General features: G+C 43.2%; 1 protein-coding gene across 1 annotated transcript in view; it reads left to right on the forward strand.

The window, feature by feature from the left end:
• rabgef1 (RAB guanine nucleotide exchange factor (GEF) 1) overlaps positions 1-20,939 on the forward strand; it is a gene marked incomplete at both ends in the record, with an annotated part of 55,925 nt that overhangs the window by 29,221 nt on the left and 5,765 nt on the right. Inside the window, 5 exons of the mRNA XM_083638861.1 lie at positions 4,173-4,339; positions 4,904-4,985; positions 7,035-7,167; positions 17,019-17,110; positions 19,884-20,140. Coding sequence (XP_083494987.1) covers positions 4,173-4,339; positions 4,904-4,985; positions 7,035-7,167; positions 17,019-17,110; positions 19,884-20,140 — 731 coding nt within the window. The remainder of the gene's footprint in view (positions 1-4,172; positions 4,340-4,903; positions 4,986-7,034; positions 7,168-17,018; positions 17,111-19,883; positions 20,141-20,939) is intronic.

Consider the following 20,939-nt stretch of genomic DNA (forward strand, 5'->3'; position numbering starts at 1 on the left):
GAGGGCAGAAGATATGTCATTGATCACTTTATGCGTTGCAGTTACACAACCAAAACCAGAACGGAAACCAGACTGAACATCAAACAGGATATTATGAGCGTTCAAAAATTCAGTGAGCTGCTTATTTACCAGTTTTTCTAACACTTTTGAAATACAGGGAAGTAGTGAAATGGGTCTATAGCAGTTTGGGTCAGCCTGATCTCCTTCCTTGAAGAGGGCACGCACTATCACTTCTTCCCATGCTGATGGAATCTCAGCTGAGCGGAGGGACAGGTTAAAAAGTTCCTTTATTGGAGCTGCGATGATGGGGGCCGCAAGCTTAAAAAAGAAAGACCATCAGACCCTGCAGGTTTTTTGGGGTCCAGCCCGAGCAGCTCTTTCAAAACCTCACCCTCTGAAATGATTTGTAGTGAAAAGCTGTGTAAAGGAGTGGAGGGTTTCCGGGCTTTGAGGGTCAAAGGATTCCCGGCTCTTGCAGTGGGTAGGGTGAGAGGAGGAGGAGGGAGGATTAGCAGAATCATAAATGTGACCAGACTTGATGAAATGCTGATTCAAAATATTGAGCATGCGTGCCTCGTCAGTGACTATTACGTCACCATCAGTGAGTGACAAAGGCAGCTGAGTGGGAGGTTTATTTTCTTTCAAGATCTCGAACGGATTGTGTAGCTTTATTTCTAATTTGCCTAAAAGTGAGGAAGTCAGCAGGAGATCTGGAAAGCCTTGCCTTGTGCCAGGCAGCATTTTTTTGTTGAAGGAGAACAGCAAGTTCGTGCTCAAACCAGGGACTATGCCTATTTTTAATTCTTACTTTTCTGAGAGGGGCGTGTTTGTTGATAATAGTACTGAACAGGTCATAAAAATATTTCCACGCATCATCTAAAGAGGGGATCAGGCTGACTCTATACCATTCAACGTTGGCAAGGTCATGTAAAAAGGCTTGAATGTTGAGGTTTTTCAGAATACGTTCACAACAGATCCGGACAGGCTGCTTAGCAGAGCAGTATGACCGGACACATGCAATGCAACAATGATCACTAATATCACAGCAGAATACACCAGACAGATACATGTGGGGTGAGTTTGTGAGGATAAGATCAATTAATGTGGCCTCAGGGTCCTTGGGGTCATACCTAGTAGGAGAACAGATGATTTGATGGAGATTTAATGAATCAAGCTGTAGAAGAACTTTGTCAGCTGGCTTAAGCATGTCCCAGTTTAGCTCACCCAAAATGGCAAGCTCTGATTTGGTGAAAGGGGCTAGAGCACTGCTTAAGGTTGCTAGGGTAGAAGCTGGAGCTGATGGGGGCCGATAACAGCCAGCTACTGACAGTGAGAAATTGTTTGATAGCTTTATGTTCAGAACCAGCAGGTCAAACTGGTTGGGGATGGATTTCGCTAGGGCAATAGAACACTGAAGGTGTTCTCTGGAATAAATTGCCACGCCCCCACCCCAACAGGACCTATCTTGTCTAAACAGATTGTAACCTGGCAGGTGTAATTCAGGGTAAACAATGGAGTTTCTTAGCCAAGTCTCAGTTATGACTAGAACATCAGGATTGGAACAGTGAACCCATACTTTCAGTTGATCGATTTTAGGTAAAAGGCTTCTGACGTTAATGTGCAAAAAGCCTAGGTTTTTACGGGCACAGAAATCATCGTATGAGAGATTACTTGCATTTAGACCAGTATTCAAAACCGAGTTAGGGAGCACATCATTGGCAGAAGGGCCAGGGTGAACATGTACATGACCAGAGATAATAAGCAGTAAAACGATCAGTGAGCGGCAGAGAATCGTGGGCGTGGTAGGATCTTTCTTTTTCACAACATGTTTTACTTTTTCAGATGGTAACACAATGCAATGCAATGAGAAGCTTCAGAATGTAGCATGATAATAGAGACAGGCGGAGAGAGTTCAGGTTGGAGTTCAGGCCAAAAATACATGTTGTAAAGAGGGAGACAGTGTCTGTATGGGGTTGAGAATATACCAGGTTTGTTCCTTGGTTGGGAAGACCAGTGAGCTCATAGTGTTCCATTGAGAGTGCTTGGGCTGACCATAGAGACAAGTGAGATGCTAAAACAGTCAAAAACAGGAAGGATGCAGCCATAGTTAATACAGAGGGGGGGGGGGGGATTAGACCAGGCAGCGAGGGAGAAAAGAAGAGAAAGGGTTCATCCTTATCTGCCAGGTGGAGGCGCGGCGATGACCTGGAGGCCCTGGTGGAGCAGGCTGGAGACTCAGTGGTGCTGGGGGCCCGGTTGGAGCTGGCAGCCCAGGTGAAACTGGTGCCCCAGTGGAGCTGGAGGCCCAGGTGGAGCAGGCTGGAGGCCAGGTAGAGCCAAAATGGGGACCCAGGCTGTAGAGCAGACCTGGGCAACTGGCGGCCCGCGGGCCACATGCGGCCCGCGAGCGCCTCCTGTGTGGCCCGTGCTGGAATTGCAATTTTTTTTTATTTTTTACAGTGCACCTGAACGCAACATGCAAGATACCCACTGAATAAGTGTCAAAATGTTCATATCATTCTGGCCAATACTCCACTTCTGTTATAACATTTCAGTCTGGAGTATATGGAATATCTTTCAATAATCTTTATGGATAAAAGGCTAAAAGTAATCTCATGTGTAAGAAATGACTGTTCTACATTGAAGTAAAAATGTAAATAATTAACTTGTTGGTTTTGGATTTATTTAGCTTCAAGACTTCATTTTTGTTCTTGTGTGACCCTCAACACAGGCTTTGAGAATCCCGGGCCACTTACTGATACTTATGCTTAAATTAACCCACTCATATTCTGGTTTATTTCAAGAAAAACATTTTGGCTAGTGGAAATTCTAATTAGCTGGTAACTTTAAAATCTAGCAGCCATATTGGCAGGTGGTCAAAAAAGTTAACTTCAAGCCTTGCAGGGAGAGCAAGTGGTGACATAGAAGTGAGTGAGAAAAGGATCAAATATTGGTGTTTAAGACTGAATAATGACATCACAACTGTTAATTTAAAATGAGTTATTCCTCTAAACCAGACTACAAATGGCCCAAATTTTTTCACACCGGTGCCATTCGGACCCCAACCCTCAGCAAAAGCTGGCCCTCTGGTGGCGAGGAAATTTTTTTGTGGTCCTCTCTATCATCAAAGTTCCTGGGTTACGGCATGACAATATTTGTTCGGCCCCCGGCGACAATCTGGGTTTCTCATGTGGCCCCCCGTGAAAAATAATTGCCCACCCCTGCTGTAGAGGGTACCAGGCTGTGGTTGGTTGTCAAGGCCTAGGTGGTGGCTGGTGGAGGAGGCCCAGATTGAGCAGGCTGGAGACTCGGGTTGAGCAGACTGCAGGCCCAGCAGTGTTGGAGGCCCAGGTGGAGCTGGATGCCCAGGTGAAACTGGTGGCCCAGTAGGGCTGGCAGCCCAGGTGGAGCAGGCTGGAGGCTATAGGTAGAGCCAGCTGGGGGCCCAGGTTGTAGAGTGTAGAAAACTGTAGCAGCAGGTAATCTGGGCACAGGAGGTGGCTGGTGTAGGAGGCCGAGGCAGAAAATAACTCTCAGATCAGAGCTATAGGCTCCTTCTGCAGATCTAGGCTATGGAGACGAGCCACACTGCAGCAGGAGATAGGTGTGGTGCGCATGCAAGCAGGATATTTAGTCGACCAGCACTGGCTGAGAGCAAGCCCCCGCTGAGTTGAAGGAATAACATTCGGAGGGTGGTGGGAATAGCGTTAGCCGCTAGTAAGCCAGCCAGTGGGCAAACCAGCATTGGCTAGTCAGCTAGCTCTGGCTCAAGCTAGCCGCCCGGGCCAGATAGGCCGACGTCTGAAGCTCTGTAATCAGAGAGTTCTCCGTTTGAGGCAGGCAGAAAAACAGGCAAAAACAAAAATAAAGTGCACTCATGCTGATGGTTATATAACGTCTGTGAGGAAGAGGAGACAAGCTGTGACACAAGCTCGTCTGACATGAGTGAAATCGTGTTTGTAGCCTGTATGCTAGGCGGGGTTGCTAAGCATAGCCCGTTGCTAGCGGGGTCGCTCGCACAGCAAGAGATTTCATGGGTAGCAGACTCTTACTCTTTCTCGAATCTCTCTGGGCGAAGACAAGGTCTTTCAGGTCCGGGGCACAGATTTAGCTAGCACTCCGTGCTACTCCGTACTGTAATGCTCTTGCCAAATGTCTTTCCCCCTCACCAGAAAGCCAAGACGGCAGGACACCCAGCCCATCCATTAGCCGGCAGTCCAGTCCGGAGACGGACAGAGTGTCGAGGGACTTTGTGGACTTCTTGAAGAACCTCCAGAAGCCCGGCCGGGAGATCCATAAGCAGTGTCGGGCCTTCATCGAGAGCATGTCTTGCAAGAAGGTGTGACCTACACAGAAAGCAAGAAATACTCTGGCAATACTCTGAGAGAAATACTCTGCCATATTTATCTTGAGAATGTGATATGTACCAATGACTGTAGCCTTTGAAAAGTGAACACTTGCATACAGTATGCAGTCACTAGGGGTTTTGCCATTGCCATCAATTGACCAAAATACTATTCATGGCCTTGTGACATTTTTACGGGGTGGGGGCGGGGGGGGGGGTTGATACAGCATGTATTGTGATATTTTGCGTGGCAATATTGTATCGATACATGGACGCCAATTATCGATCTTAAAATCATAATAATATCATATTGTGACTTAAGTATCATGATATTGTATCGTTGGGTCTTTTGTAATCCCCACCCTTATGTCCTACCTATATGAGTTTTTCTTTGTGGACATAATTTGCGGCTGAAAAAAGCTATATGTATGTTATTGCAATACTCAGCCTATCGCAAAATGTTTAAAATCTCAATTTTGTATCGTGACTTAAGTATCATGATAATATCGTATCGTGTGCCCTCTGGTGTTTCCCACCGCTAACATGTTGTCTTTACAGGACCTGAGTGCTGACGAGTTGTCAGAGTGTGTTCAGGATTTCTACCAGAACCTGTCTGATCGCCTGATGATCCACTTCAAAGGTTGGTTCAGAGAAGGTTCTGATTGAAGCTTGAGCTACAGTAGGACCTATTGTGTTGCCATTCCTGTGTTTGAAACTATTTGTCACAAACACATTTTTGATGTGTGACGAACAAATTCCAGATGAAGAAACCATGGCCCCCATGACCATAAGCCTTAAAGAATGTCCTTAGTCTGGCTTTCAATGGGGAGTTTTAGTGTTTCATAATGGTCTAGTTGTTTCCTGATGTTTTTCTTCCCTGGCCAGAATACCATTCTGGGGTGAACACTCAATTCTTTTAATTATTCGGAAACCAGCTTTTGCCAACTTTGTGCCAGTATTGTCTCCCACTGGTCATAGACCAAGGGGGGAGACTGTGCATTGGTCTCGGTTCGTTCGTCCATCACAATTTAATATCCCAATGTAAAGTCTCAGAGCAACCACATTAAGGCAGGTGGGTTCCTATGGGTAAGGACAGATCCCCATCTCAACCAAATGGTGGCGCTATAACATTTACATAACATAGCATAACATTTTGGCCTATAACTTCTGAACCGTATGGGCCACAATCAAAATTCCACTTTCCTGTAGAGGCCCCGCCCATTTCCATCTACCGGATTTTCCGCCATTTTGAATTTTGTCCAAAAAGGTTTTTTCCCCCCACTACTCCTACAAATGGTCTAATCTTCACCAAACCACGATACACTGTCCTGCACAAAAGTCCAGTATTTTTTGATCATCCACACTGTTTTCATATAATTGACTTCCAAAGTTTGGTCAAATGTCGTGGGTTGGGTCTATTTCACAAAAACGCATTGTCCTTTCATAACCCACCTTCATATACATGTGCAGGTATGTACTATATTAAAAGCAAAATCCATTTTGCCTATAGGTGGTGTTAAAGCAACATTTAGAATGTTAAATTCAAGAATTTATTTTTTCCAATATTTTATTTTCTAATTTTCAGACCAATGCAGATGAAACGAACACGCTCAGAGACAGGGAAAACAATGAAAAGTGAAAAAAAACATATCTTTGGCATCCCACATTACAGCGTGACTACCAGCCGCATATGTGCTTGTGGGTGATATTGTGCCTAGGATCCCATGCAGGGGGTCCATGAGAAACCAGCCAGGCGAGTCACCCGTCACCCCTAACCTCGTTGAGGTAGGCTAGAAATGGGTCCCAAATGGTTGAAAACTTTTTTAATGAATTTATCCTCAGGAACCTAAGTCTCTCTATCCGTATAACAGAGGTCATGTCCGTCAACCACAGTTGGAAAGAAGGTGAAGAGAAGGACTTCCATTCCTTCAGAATTAGTTTTTTTGAGTTGTCCCCTGTGCTAGAGACTGTTGCACAGCTGTAGGGAAGTTCAGAGAGGATGGCGAGTTCTGCCTCCGGCTGAAGGGTTATTTTGTAGGCCTTGGAGTACCAGTCAAATATTTTGGCCCAGAATCCTGTCAGTGAAGGGCAGAACCAGAAGGCATGGGCCATAGTGCCCTCTGACACCTGTCACACAGTGGTGAGACAGAAGGGAAGATCCAGTGTAATTTATGCCTGGAATAGTGAAGATGGTGAGTGACTTTAAATTGGATCAGCTGGTGTCTGCTATTAATTGAGCAGAGTTGTACCACAGACAGACTCCTTTCCCATATAACGTTGGCTAAATCAATACCAAGTTCCCCCTGCCACGCTTCTCTAATTCTCTCAGTAGAGGCCGTGGTGCGGTTGTCAAACAGACACACAAACCTAGAGACAAGATGCTTGGAGTGAGGAGGGCTCAACAAAACCAAGAATTTAATTTTAAAAGTGACTGTCAATGACTGTAGAATGACAGTGACTGTAGAACAAAATTAATAATAATAATAATAATAATACTACATATGACTTATATAGCGCTTTTCTAATTACTCAAAGATGCTTGTGTTAGGGTTAGGGGGTTAGGGTCAAATTCCTTGATTGGGCCAAGTTGCATCTATCCATAAGAGGCCACTCCCATTTCTGCCCACAAGTTTTTCCACCATGTTTCTTTTCCATAATGTGAAGTGAAGCCACCTGTCCTGTTCCCCAGGCTCCTCAGAGTGTGTGGAGCAGGTGATGGACCAGGTGGAGAAGTACATCATGACTCGTCTGTACAAGAGCGTGTTCTGCCCAGAGACCACAGATGACGAGAAGAAGGACCTGGCCACTCAGGCCAGGATCAGGTAGATCCACTGCCTGCACACAAGCCTCCAAGCTGTTTTCTATCTGCTTTGGATTGGAAATAGAGTACCACAGGAATGAGTCCGGAAGACCTGAACGTTAGCAATTGGATTTTTGTATGGGAATTTCGGTTAAATGCATGAAATAAGGTCTGTGGTTAACAGTGAAATTTGCGTTCAGCAAGATAATCTTCACAAATGAGGACAACTTTTATGACTTTCAAAGCGCAAATATCTCTTGGTGCTTATGCCTAAACCAGAAGTGGGTGTGACTTTGGCTCTTTATTCGAGAAAGCAAATGTACTTGCTCAAGTCTCTTTGAGTATTTTTTTTGGTCACATGTTCTCCCTATAACTCCCCCTATTTATGCTCGCATCTGCCCCATATCTAACAGCAGTATGGCAGTGGCTGTGTAGGTGATATGTATCCATATCTAACAGCAGTATGGCAGTCGTTGTGTAGGTAATATTATGTATCCATATTTAACAGCAGTATGACAGTGGCGGTGTAGGTGATATTATGTAAGGGTTAAAGGAGAATTTTGTTTTTTTTTAACCTGGAGCCCTCTCCTCACATTAATTATTATCTGACGACTCACCCAGTGTTCTCCGCAGCGATTTGGAGCGTCTTAGGCGTTCTTGTGATCTAAATAGTACTCCAAGCCAGTCCTTGAATGCGCTCCGTCGGGGCCACATGGCAGCGTGCTGTTCCTCCATGTAAATAGACAGTTTTCTTCCCGTGTTCTACCCATATCGTCATTATATGAGCCCTAAAGGAACATCAGACTGCTATTCACCCCCGGGCTATTTCCACTAGTCTTTACATGGAGCTCATTTCCTCATTCGGGGTGAGTTTCACCAACTCTCGTCAAGTCCCGCGAGACTTTCCTGCCGGCTGGCATGTGTACTGACTTGACGAGAGTTGGTGAAACTCACCCCGAATGAGGAAATGAGCTCCCTGTAAAGACTAGTGGAAATAGCCCGGGACTTCGCGGGCTTCGCCTCGGACGGTTCACGCCTCCACGTCGTCCCTTAAAAAGTGATAATGGACACCTCGTCATGCATTAACCCTTACATATCTAACAGGAGTATGACAGTGGATGTGTAGGTGATATTATGTATCCACATCTAACAGGAGTATGACAGTGGCTGTGAAGGTGATATTATGTATCCATATCTAACAGGAGTATGACAGTGGCTGTGTAGGTGATATTATGTATCCATATCTAACAGGAGTATGACAGTGGCTGTGTAGGTGATATTATGTATCCATATCTAACAGGAGTATGACAGTGGCTGTGTAGGTGATATTATGTATCCATATCTAACAGGAGTATGACAGTGGCTGTGTAGCTGATATTATGTATCCATATCTAACAGGAGTATGACAGTGGCTGTGTAGGTGATATTATTATCATTTAAATAATAGTCACAAGCCCCTGCATCCTATGCAATTTGGTTTTCGCTCTCATCACTCAACAGAGTCTGCCACCTTACTTTTTTTGGAAAAGACAAAGTGCTTTTTAGACAAATATAAATTTGTGTCTTGTGTATTTCTAGACCTCAGAAGAGCATTCGATACTGTCAACCATGAAGCCCTTCTAGCTAAACTTTCCCACTTTAACTTCTCCACGACAGCCATCTTGTGGATGAAATCCTATCTCTCAGATAGAAAACAGTGTGTAATGGTAAAGGGTGTTAAATCTCCCTATATAGAATGTACTACAGGACTGCCTCAGGGTTCCATTTTTGCACCTATATTATTTTCACTTTATATTAATGATTTACCAGATGTATGACCTAGTATGAACACCTTAATGTACGCAGATGACGCAGTAATCTTCACTCCATCCAAAACTATGGAAGAAGCCTCTAACACCCTCTCTGTAGCCATGACTCAAATTCAGGTCTGGCTCGAAAAATCTTATCTTGCATTAAACACCAAAAAAACAGTGGCTATGGTTTTCTCGAAAAAACCCATCTTAAACCCACATCTTAACACATTGACTGCCAGCCGTTTTTTTTTTACTGTAGGTAGCTTCTGCCAGGCCTTTTTTTGAGGATTCTGGCTCATTTTACAAGAGCCGAGCATAATTTTCTGGTTGGACTTTGTGAACACAAAGTTCAGAAAAGTACTAATAGAATGTGTGCTTTCTCTGTCTAAAAGAGTTAGTTTGTAGAGTTAGTAGTTATGTAGATATTAGCCGTTGAGTACAGCATGGTTTCAGCGTCTGGAAATTTATTCAGAGATAAATGGCTTTTTGTGATTTCGATAGAACAGTCACTTTAACCATTCATTTTTGGCATCAGTAAGACCGTCAGACATTCTAAACAATAGTTTTGAACAGTAATTTCCTCCATAACAACAGGAAACACCCCTCTCATTCAAACTCCTCCCTCCGTGTGTCTTCTCCTCCTTCCTCCTGGCTCTACAGCGGGCGTGTCAGAAGCGCGTTGCTGCTGCCTGCCTGCCTGCCTGCGTGCCTGCTTGCCTGCGTGCGGACGCTCCTTGTGCGAGTCAAGATGGGCCGGGGAATGCGTGGGCGATGGGCAGATGTTGATTCTGGCCTTTCTGAGGTGTTTCAAAGTGTGTTTCACCTATAATCTATTTTGCAAATCGCTCTCCGCTCTCTGTGTGCCGCTGCCTGCGCGGCCGCTCTCGAGCAAGACAAGTCTGGAATGGATTACTGTAAAATCGCCTCGCCATTTCCTTGAATGGCTTGCTCCCGCGGCAGTTTTTTCTTTGATTTCGCTCGTCTGGGGGAGCACTGTCAACACTTAGTGGGTCGGTAAAATAGATTATACACATTCAATACCTCCAATAATTGTATAGGAGACGTAAAAGGGTTAGATGCACATCCCACGGTCAAAAAAAAAAAAATCATTTTTTTGACGACTCTACTCGTCGCTGGCAGTGAACAGCTGGATTGTGTTTGACGACTCAACTCGTTCTTGGCAATTAACGTGTTAACATCCTTGTGGGAGGGGTGGAGATAGAAACTGTGGATGAGTTTAAGTATCTAGGGCTCACTTTGGACTCCACACTCTCTTTCAAGAGTCATATTAAAAGGGTATCGAACACTCTAAAATTCAATCTCTGCAATTTTAGGCAGATTAGAGCATCTCTGACTGACAGTGCGGCTCTAACCTTTCTTCACTCAATGATTTTTGCACATATAGACTACTGCCTCACGAGCTGGTCCTTCTCAGGAGCAACCACCTTGAAGTCCATCGAGTCTCTATATAAAAAGGCCCTGAAAATTTTGGATAAGAAACCTATATCTTACCACCATTGCAATATACTTCTAAAGTATAAGCTCCTCAGCTTCGACAATTATAGAAAATTTAAAATTGCTTGTATGATTTATAAGGTTCTTCATGGGCTAGCACCACCTCCTTTAGAATGCTTTATCAAACGGAGAGCTACCCAGAACATCACGCGAAGCTCGTCGAGAGGCGACTGTGAACTACCTCTGAGACGGTCCTCTATCGGACAAAATGTTTTGTCCTATGGGGGCAGCAAACTATGGAATAGCCTACCAATGTCAGTCAGAGAGAGTAGCAGCTTTCACACCTTTAAGGGGCTGTTAAAGTCATGGCTCAGATCAAATCAAACCTGCGATCACATTTAAACCTTTTTGTTTTATGTGTTGTTTTTGTATGTCCTTGAAAGTCCTGTGTCCACCTTGGTTAATATCCCTAATGTTCCCTGTTTTTGTTTCATTTGTGTTGTGTTGTTTGTGTTTACCCTATGTGTATGTATGTGTCATTTACATTGCTGTATGTGTATAAATGCCCTACGTATGCACTAATTTTCTTATTTCTTCTTTTAAACTTTTCTGTACCTCACCTGTCGAGGGACTGCGGATGGAAATTAGCTAAGGCTATAATCCGGCACATTTACATGAAAATGTTCATTAATGTTGCACTGTCCCTGAAATAAATAAATAAATAAATAAATAAATAAATAAATAAATAAATAAATGTAGCCATATCTAACAGGAGTATGACAGTGGCTGTGTAGGTGATATGTATCTGTGCTGCAGCAGTATTTAATGAATTTGAAAAATTCTTAAAGGAACACTCTGCCCATTTTCAACCAGCTTTGTATCATTAGAACATCAGTAGTATATCAGAAAACTGTAAATGGTTTTGAAGTCTGTCATTTAATTTGACAGTTATTGCGTGTTAAAGTGTGGACCAGTGACATCACTGGTCCACACTAACTCAAATTAATAACTCATTAACTCAAATCAACTCTCAATAACTGTCAAACTATTCATCATTCATCTACCGTAAATTCCGGACTATAAGCCGCGGCTTTTTCCCCGTTTTTTGGCCTTTTTTGGCCCCTGCGGCTTATCTATGGATTTTTTCAGAAAAAAAAAAGAAAAAAAAAATGAATTCTCTCTTCTTTAGCACTCTTTCTAACTATAAATCCACTTCTGTTTTAATTTCCTCTCTTGCCCTCTTTTCACCACACCGCGGACACTGTGTGCACTGTAAAAAAAAAACACAGGTGGTGTTGTGTTATGTTGTTTTGTTGAAATGTTAATAAATGGGAGCTTCCTCAAACAGCCATCTCTTTCCCGACAATCCCCTCTGTGCACGAACCCTTACATATGGTAATTAACACGTTGAGTGCCATGGACGAGATATCTCGTCTTACATAATCCAACCGTTGAGTGCCAAAGACGAGATATCTCGTCTTACATAAACATTTTTTTTTTTTGACGGTGGGACATCAATCAACCCCTTTTACGTCTTCTATATCAATATTGGAGGAAGAGAATGTGTATAATCTATTTTACCGACCACTAAGTGGCGACAGTTCTCTCCAGACAGAGAGAAAGCCAGTCCGCGGGAGAAAGCCATTCTAATTTTCAAGGAAATAGCTGGGCGAAAACTCTTTCGATTTCACACACACACACACACACACACACACACACACACACACACACACACACGCGCGCGCGCGCGCACGCGCGCGCGCGCACACACACACACACTCGAGTACCTTTGCGCATAAATAAGACCAGAATCGCAAAAGCTTCTTCAAAGCTCTCAGCCGACACCTCAAGAAACGAACGAGCCCGTTTCCAGACTCGCCCGAGAGCCGCCAGCACCACCAGCCCAGAGGAGCAGCAGCAGCAGCAGCAGCAGCAGCAGAGCGGAGTAGGCTGCCTCAAGATTGGAAGAAGGGGATCGCGAAGGAATTTCTCTCCCGTGTCTAACCCCCCCCCCTCGCCTCTCCTCTCCTCTTCCCCGCTCCTGCGATTCCCTTCTATTTTTTGGGGATCTGTGAGGCAACAGAAACTCGCCTGTGACAAAACACTGCAAAGCCACACCTACGGAGGGAGGAGTTTGGAGACACACACACACACACACACACAGACACACACACACAGACACACACACACACACACACACAAAACAGTATACAGACTTGCCCAAGGGCACCCATAATCACAGGCACGTGAGGTGGTTCTAAAAATCCATTTATCTCAAAACTATCTGAAAATCTCTGAAACCATGCTGTACTCAACGGCTAATATCTACATAACTACTAACTCTACAAACTAACTCTTTTAGACAGAGAAAGCACACATTCTATTAGTTCTTTTTAGATGATTGGTGTTCACGAAGTCTTAACAGAAAAGAATCCTCGGCTCTTGTAAAATGAGCCAGAATCCTCAAAAAAAAACCTGGCACAACTTACCTACAGCATTGAAAAAACGGCTGGCACTCAATGTGTTAAACATTAAAACACAATAAAAAAAAATAAAAAAAAACATTAAAACACCCGCGGCTTATAGTCCGGTGCGGCTTATATATGTAAAAAAACAGTCAATTTTGCTGCTGCGGCTTATAGTCCGGTGCGGCTTATAGTGCGGAATTTACGGTAGTTTGACAGTTATTGAGAGTTGATTTGAGTTAATGAGTTATTCATTTGAGTTAGTGTGGACCAGTGATGTCACTGGTCCACACTTTAACACTCAATAACTGTCAAATTAAATGACAGACTTCAAAACAGCTTACAGTTTTCTGATATACAGTACTACTGATGTTCTAATGATACAAAGCTGGTTGAAAATGGGCAGAGTGTTCCTTTAAACTATTGTTTGTTTGTGTGTGTGTGTGTGTGGGTGTTTGTTGCCTCTGTGGATATATTTTTAATTAAATAAATGGTAAGAATGGTAGCCTAGACTGCACATTCTGTTGCTCTACCACTAAATACAACTATCATATTTCGATTCCACTGTATGGAACTTTTGTGCATTGGTAAAAAAAAAAGAAGAAGAAAGAAGCAGTGACATTTCGATTTTTCAATAAGTTTTGTTAGGGGCCGTGTTGACAAGAAGCATTTAATTGAGCTGCCAGCACATTTCTGCAATTCATTCTCAATGGTAAGGATGCGCTAGGAGCGCTGCTCTTCCCAGCACCGCATCTGCAGCACCAGCTGAACGCAAGTTCGCTCTTAAGTTAGGATGTAAAGTCCACACTAACTGCTATGTTCAAACTAGTTAGTTTGACACTAAAGTTGTGTCTTTGTTTAGTTGCACTACGGAGACGTAAGGTACATCTTAACTAGTAGTCCTTAAACCTCACACTAGCCAAAATAGTGTCGCAGAAAATGACGTGTACAGTATCTGTGACCAATCAGAGAAAAGCATGATGGAAACGGTGTTTATTTACCGTTGTTTAATTAAGTGGAATGAAAACAGTCGGGACATGTTGCCCACCGCAAGTGCTTTCATATTTCATCAACACTAACCAAATGAGAACGTTATTGAGTAACGTTCGTTTACATTAGCCTACATTAAATTACGTCATTTGGCAGACGCTTTTATCCAAAGCGACTTACAATAACACGTACGGTTCATAATAGGCTACTGTTAACGTTTATCTGTGAGCTCTTCATCAGCATTGTAGGCTAATTTACGACCATCCTGCCTCGCTAAATTGTTGCTGTTATTTTCATTTGTATGCAGTGGAAAACTAAAGCGTGAGTGTGACAAAGCGTCTGGTCCCCAAAAGATAATCAGCTCGTGTCAAATCACACTTGTCACATTAACACCATACGTCTTTGCTCAGATAGATCAAGCCAAAAGTCTCAAAATGATGGGAGCGGCCTACCTCCTCTGCATGTGCGATGACATCTCAACAGTCAGGTCTGTTTATGGCCGACCCAAGCGATGGTGTGGAGCTGGCCGTCGGCAGCTCCCGCTCAGTAGATTAGGGACGCTAAGGTTAAAAGGATAGTTTGACACACACACACACTCACAGACACCTGAGAACAGAGAGGAAAACTGGAGAAATGGGACCTACAGGAGCACTACATGCTCCTGATCAAACTAGCAGCAAAATGGCAGCGAGGTAACAGAGAGAGCTCAAGATTCAAGATTCAAGATTTCTCGCCCACCTGAACTCAATGATTATCAACTCTAAGCCACTCCCACTTCCTGCTTTCCCTCTGATGCAAAGACGTAATATTAACATATTATAACTACACAAGGGGGCGTCCGACAATACATGTCAATTTACATATCACTCTGTGACAGCGAGTCATAAATATCAAAGGGTGTAATTTATCATGGAGAACACGTTACCGACGCAAAACAATGCTGCGCCATGGTGCCAATATTGCCAGCTGTGCCAATTACCTACTTTACGGAGGACTTTACACCTAGTAAGACCTAGTAAGACCTTTTCATGCTCCATCTGGGCCCTTCTTGAACTAACTTCTTTCTCTCTCTTTATATATATATTGAAAAAAAAAAAACTAACTTAACTTTACCACTATTCCTTCAGATGTTGTAGTTGTCATAGACTGTGTTGCATAGTTGATTGCTCTATTGCTGACAAGAATGTGTTATTGTAAGTCGCTTTGGATAAAAGCGTCTGCCAAATGTCGTAATGTAATGTAAGACGTAGGTGTAAAATTTAAGTTCTAACTTATGCCTACGTTGTAATTATTTCACTTGGTGCAACCCAAATATTTTTGGTAGTACGTAAACTCTGACTTAGTGAGACTTTACGCTCAAACTAGGTTACGTTTCAACGTACGCACAGCTGGTGCAACCCATTGCTGGCGTTTAAGCGCTCTTGACGCCTAGTGTTTTTGGGCAGAGCGCTCTGGGTGCCTCAAGCAGAGAAAAGTTCACCTTTTGGAGAGGCACGCTGCTTCTCAATGTCACTTTTTCAGACAGCAACAAATGAGCACTGTGTGCTCTAATCTCCCCCTGGCCATAGGCGCTAAACTGGCGTTAAACGCAAAAAAACACGCTTTGCGCCTGCCTATCCGTGACTCGGGAAGATAGCGTCATGTTTTTACGCCCAAAATGCGCTTTACGCTGAAGAGGCGTGGCGCAGTGCCAGAATAGGCCAGAATGGGCGTTTCGTCCTTAAATACCAGCCTAAAGCGATCTTCCCAACTGGCATTAATTTTGCGGTTAGCGCTTTTCAAAACCAGGCCTTATTCAGTGTGTCGGCCCCAGGGATGCACCCATTCAATCCCTCTTTCTACCGCTATCTCACTTTCTCTCCCCCCTCTCTCTCACTCCCTCTCTCTTGCGCGTCAATTTCTGCCCCTATAGTTTTGTTTTTGTTTTTTTTCGTTTATTGAGCAGGGACAAATGCATAGAACATTATTTCATATGACCTACAAAAGAGATGTCATGCATACAGGTTTCTAGCCAAGGCTAATTTGCAACCCCTGTCCCTGTTAGGCCTTTACTATTAAAACAAAAGTTCGAGAGAAAAATTAAAACAGTACCAAAATGTTAAAAACGAACCATATAAAACAGAACAAAATAAAGACAAAAACAAAAAGCAAAAACACAAAACAAATAAGGACAGAAAACTAAAATAGTACAATACTAAAAGTCAATGTTCACAGGCTTGTTTCAGTTTCAGCCATTGTTTTGCTTGTGTGTTAAATACGGTGAGTTCTGTCAATGTTTTTATTTCAGGTGGTAATGTGTTAGTGGTAGTGCACTGCAAGCATCAGATCTGAAATGTAGGCTACACCACAGAATGACAGAACCATCACTATTTTGGGGGAAAGCTAGTCCACTAATTTATATGTAGGCACTAGGCAGGTACAATGACAGATGAAAAAAAAGTTGTTATACTGTTGCATCATCCTACCTCATACCTGTCTGCCGTGCAGTGGGGGAGAAAAAGGCAGCGAGAGAAAACGATGCAATGATTCTGTCCAAACTTTCACCAATCTAATCTCATCATGACATCCAGGGATAGGCTACATTTTTCTAGCCGATGCGTTTAGAACATTGTTCTCACTTTGCTCTTGCTATAGTGTAGCGTATTTACATGCTTGCTGTATTTAAACTGCAGTGAGATTTGTTTGAGGAGCATATGGAGACAGACAGGGATGAAAGAGGGAGGGGGGGAGCTCAGAGCGCTTTGGACGGGCTTTTCTGACTGGACTGGATCGCTGGAATCGGAGCTTGAAAGGGAAGAATGTGATTGGTTTACTGCAGATCGCCAATGGCCACAGTTGTGAATAATTCTACGCTTAAAAAGGCATCGTTAAATGGTTAGCGCCTGACCACGTCCACTAATAGCGCTAGGCCAAGCCAGAAACGCAAATTTAAGGCCAGGGGGAAGATAGAGCCCTGTGTGTCTGTGCGCGTTGGAAGCACTCTGGACATGATTTCCCAAGCCCTCTGACCTGAAGAAAACGCTTCCTGACTGTCGACACACGGCCTTATACTGAAATGTTGAAGAAAGCGTGTTTTTGTGTGTTGCTGACCTGTTATGTACAGTACACCCAGACAAGCTGTAGGCCTACTGTATATGAATATAACCCTGGTTGTCTCGTCTGTGTTCCAGGGCCTTACACTGGGTGACCATCGAGATGCTGTTTGTGTCCATGGATGAGGAAATCCCTGAGGTATCCGACAATGTGGTCAAAGCAATAACAGGTCAGATCATATGGGTTAATCTTGGAAAGTTGGACATTGTCAAAGTACAGCAAAAACCTTGTATCTTGGCGTTTCCTGATATTGTTTAACTGACAACTCAGCTGACATCATTCCCTCCATGTAGGAAGCTTGTCCCAGTCCCATTGAAAGTACATTAAAATGGCAGCGTTGGTGCCTGGGCTGGGCTTCCAGACCGAAGACAGACCATAGAATGTGAATGTTGCTGCTGAGCTCTGTTTGAATGTCAGCTCCCCTCCGTCTCCCACCCTACCTGCTTCTCTCAACTCACCATGAAGAAATGCCTTATTAGTCCAAATTAAATCCACAAATTATTCATATTTACCGTAAGTAAAGGCACCAAAATACAAACAGCCATTTTCCTTGTTTGCTAGTTAGTTCCGGTTGAGGTTAGAGTATTCAGAATGTCTGTAGCTGTTGCTCATTTGCTTTGGCTGCTCTGCTGCCGGTTCCGGGGTCCCGCTGCTGCCCCAGCGAGCGGTGGTGTGGCGGTGGTGCTGCAGCTGAAATTAATAACATCTGTATGCCCTAGGGCTGGGCCATAATTCAGTCGATCAGTGTTTCAGTGTAGAGCCCTGCATTTTGGCCAAAAATATATTAAATATATATTTAATATATATATAGCTTTAGGATATAAATAGCCTATGAAAATATGATAGGCAGGCATACCAATCAAATAAACTAATTTTTAGTTTTGTTCAGAATATATCTATGAACATATCTGCAAAATGTGGTGCTTGTATCACAAAATGAATGATTGGTCTCATATGTTGAGCTACGGCTGGTGGCCATTTTGGAAAATGGTTATAGAAATGCCAATCTGCAATGCCCCAATATCCAGATGTCTTCTACATATATTAAGCATAGATTTGGCACTTTTATCACAAAATGAACAATAGCCACACTAATAGGCCTATAATGTGCACACATAATATAATGAAATGACCAATTACTTTGTAAAAATCCATATATTTTTGAATTACTATTTTTATTTGGTTCTCAGGCTTACTAGGATCTATATTATGTCTGACAAATCGATGGTGGCCATTTTGAAAAATGTCTGCCACGGCCACCAGGGGGCAAATTTGCGATGCCCCAATATCCAGTTTTGTTTAGAATATATCTCTGAACACATCTGCAAAATTTGGTGCTTTTATCACAAAATGAACGATTGGTCTCATATATTGAGCTATGCCGCCCCACTATAACTAGACATATTCTCTATAAAGCCCTCTGAGACATGCTTGTGAATTAGAGCTATACAAATAAACTTGACTTGACTTTATGTCATTACTAGCCTCCAAAATGTCAGTTTAAACAGTGGTAGTGTAGTCATGGTCAGTTAAGCAGATTTTCAGAAAGAGCAATTGGTAATGGCATAAAGCAAAGAATATAACAGCTTTTACACCAAGGCCCCTATCGTTGCATCGGCGCAGTTTCTAGGCCGAGCGGCAGGCGCAGATCAAAGCAGTGGGCGTGGAAAGGCGCACTTGATATCGTCGTGCTGGCGCTAGATGCAGCCCAAAGCATTACAACCACGCCTTTTAGGCGTAAAATTATGCACCGTCATGCTCATTGGATAAGTGCAATAAACGAATCGCACGCTTGCCTTTTTAGCTCCAATTCCAGTGATCCCGCAAAACCAGATGAAAGCCAAACGCTCTGCCCCCCCCCCCCCCCTCCCTTCATCCAGCCTGTCTGTCTGCATTATAGGCTATTATTCCATATTATTATGCTTCTCAAACCAATCTAACTGCAGTTTCAATACTGCACGCATGTAAATACGCTACACTATAGCAAGATCAAAGTGAAAATAATGTTCTATGCATCAGCTAGAAAAATATAGCCTATTAGATTGGTGAAAGTTTGTCCAGAAAGATATCATTTTCTCTCGCCTGCTGCAGGAAGGATGATGCACATAAATATACCCTACATTATGTCAAGTCATTGCATAAATGTGTTTTTATTGTAAAACTAAATGTGAAATAGGGCCAAGTTATTGGAGGAACATCACAGTATAGCAGATGCCATTAGAAGCGCGTTCCGAAGCGCGTTCCGCTGTTACTTCTCTAAATCACGTTAACTCGACAAGGGGTATATATATGCCCAGGAGGACATATATGTTTCACATAGGGTGGTGTTTTCATTTCGAGGTTTTATTTGGTCCAATATTGAAATGTTGACAATGGCAGGCTGTGTTACCATTACACATTAATTTAGAACTACCTTTTATATCTATTTTGGCTCATTTGGTGGCTATTTAGTAGCGAAATGAAGAAACACAATGCATGCTGGGAACTCAGAGAGAGAGAGAGAGAAGGGTGACAGAGAAGAAGCAGTGAAGGCAAAGAATAGGCCTGCTTTTCAAAAGCGCAAAGCGCTAAATGTAGGCCAGCTCCCAAGATATAACTAGGCTGGTATTTAGCGCCGACACGCCCACTTTGGGACTGCTCCACGCCCATTCGGCCTAAAGCGCATTTGGCAGCCTAAAGCCTATTGCTATCTTGCCGAAACAGGCGCAAGGCACGTTTTTTTGCGGTTAAGGCCCGTAATAGCGCCGATGGCCTGTGGGAGAATAGAGCCCCAAATGTACACCAATCTGAATTATTTCTGGCCTATTTCGTGTGGACTCACTCAACCTTATAATTTTGTCACAAATGCACATGTTTTGCTGGACTCTGATGATATATTTAAGTAATTAGGGCTAAGGGAGTGTGTCCAGCCTCTGACCTGTATGTCTCCCTGACCAACCCAGATGTCATTGAGATGGACTCTAAAAGGGTTCCTCGGGACAAGCTGGCATGCATCACACGCTGCAGCAAACACATCTTCAGCGCCATTAAGATCACCAAGAAGGAGCCGGCCTCGGCAGACGACTTCCTCCCTGCACTCATTTACATAGTGCTGAAGGCAAACCCTCCCCGGCTTCAGTCCAACATCCAGTACATCACCCGCTTCTGTAACCCCAGCAGACTGATGACGGGAGAGGACGGCTACTACTTCACCAATCTGGTCTGTTACTCTGTCTCTTCTTGTATTTCTATCTTTTCTAACTATTTGAGCTTAGACTTTCATATCTTATGCCCAGGGCCAGGGCAAGCGTTATCTTTGTTAATTTCTAGCACTCAAAATCCTCCCTTGTTTTCTTTTCATTAGTCCTGGGTCAGTCAGTACATCAAAGGACGTGTTTCAGCGACCCAGTGCCAATTAAAAGGAAAAAAGGGAGATTTTGAGTGCTAGAAAGTAGTAAAGAGAACGCTTGCTCTTGCACTGGGTGTAAAATATGGCCCATAGACTCTCAGAGTGAGAAGATTTTGGTCAGTCCTTACTTCTTCAAGGGGCTAGGTTAAGATCAGAATTTGGGTTTAGGATTAAGATTAAAATTAGGGGTAACGCTTCACAATAAGGGTCACCAATTAACGGTTAGTTAAAGGAGAACTCCACCGAAAAAGATTGCTGATTTATTTTACACATGATCTCACACATATCCAAAAACTGGAAACAGTTTTGCAGACATTCATTTAGTTTGACAGTTATTGAGAGTTGATTTGAGTAAAGTTGTGGACCAGTGATGTCATTTGTGCAACTCAACTCTCAATAACTCTCAAAGTAAATGAATGCCTGCAAAACTGTTTAAAGTTTTTGGATATGTGTGAGATCATGTGCAAAATAGTTCAGCAGTTTTTCGGTGACATTCTCCTTTACTGGTTAATAAGCATCAGCTAACCCTAACCATTAACTAATGCTAACCATTGACTAACCTTAAACCATTAAATAATGTATAAATGAATACCTTACTTAACATTAACAC

Source organism: Poromitra crassiceps (genome assembly GCF_964638095.1).
Source record: "Poromitra crassiceps genome assembly, chromosome: 1".
Classification (NCBI taxonomy): Eukaryota; Metazoa; Chordata; class Actinopteri; order Beryciformes; family Melamphaidae; genus Poromitra; species Poromitra crassiceps.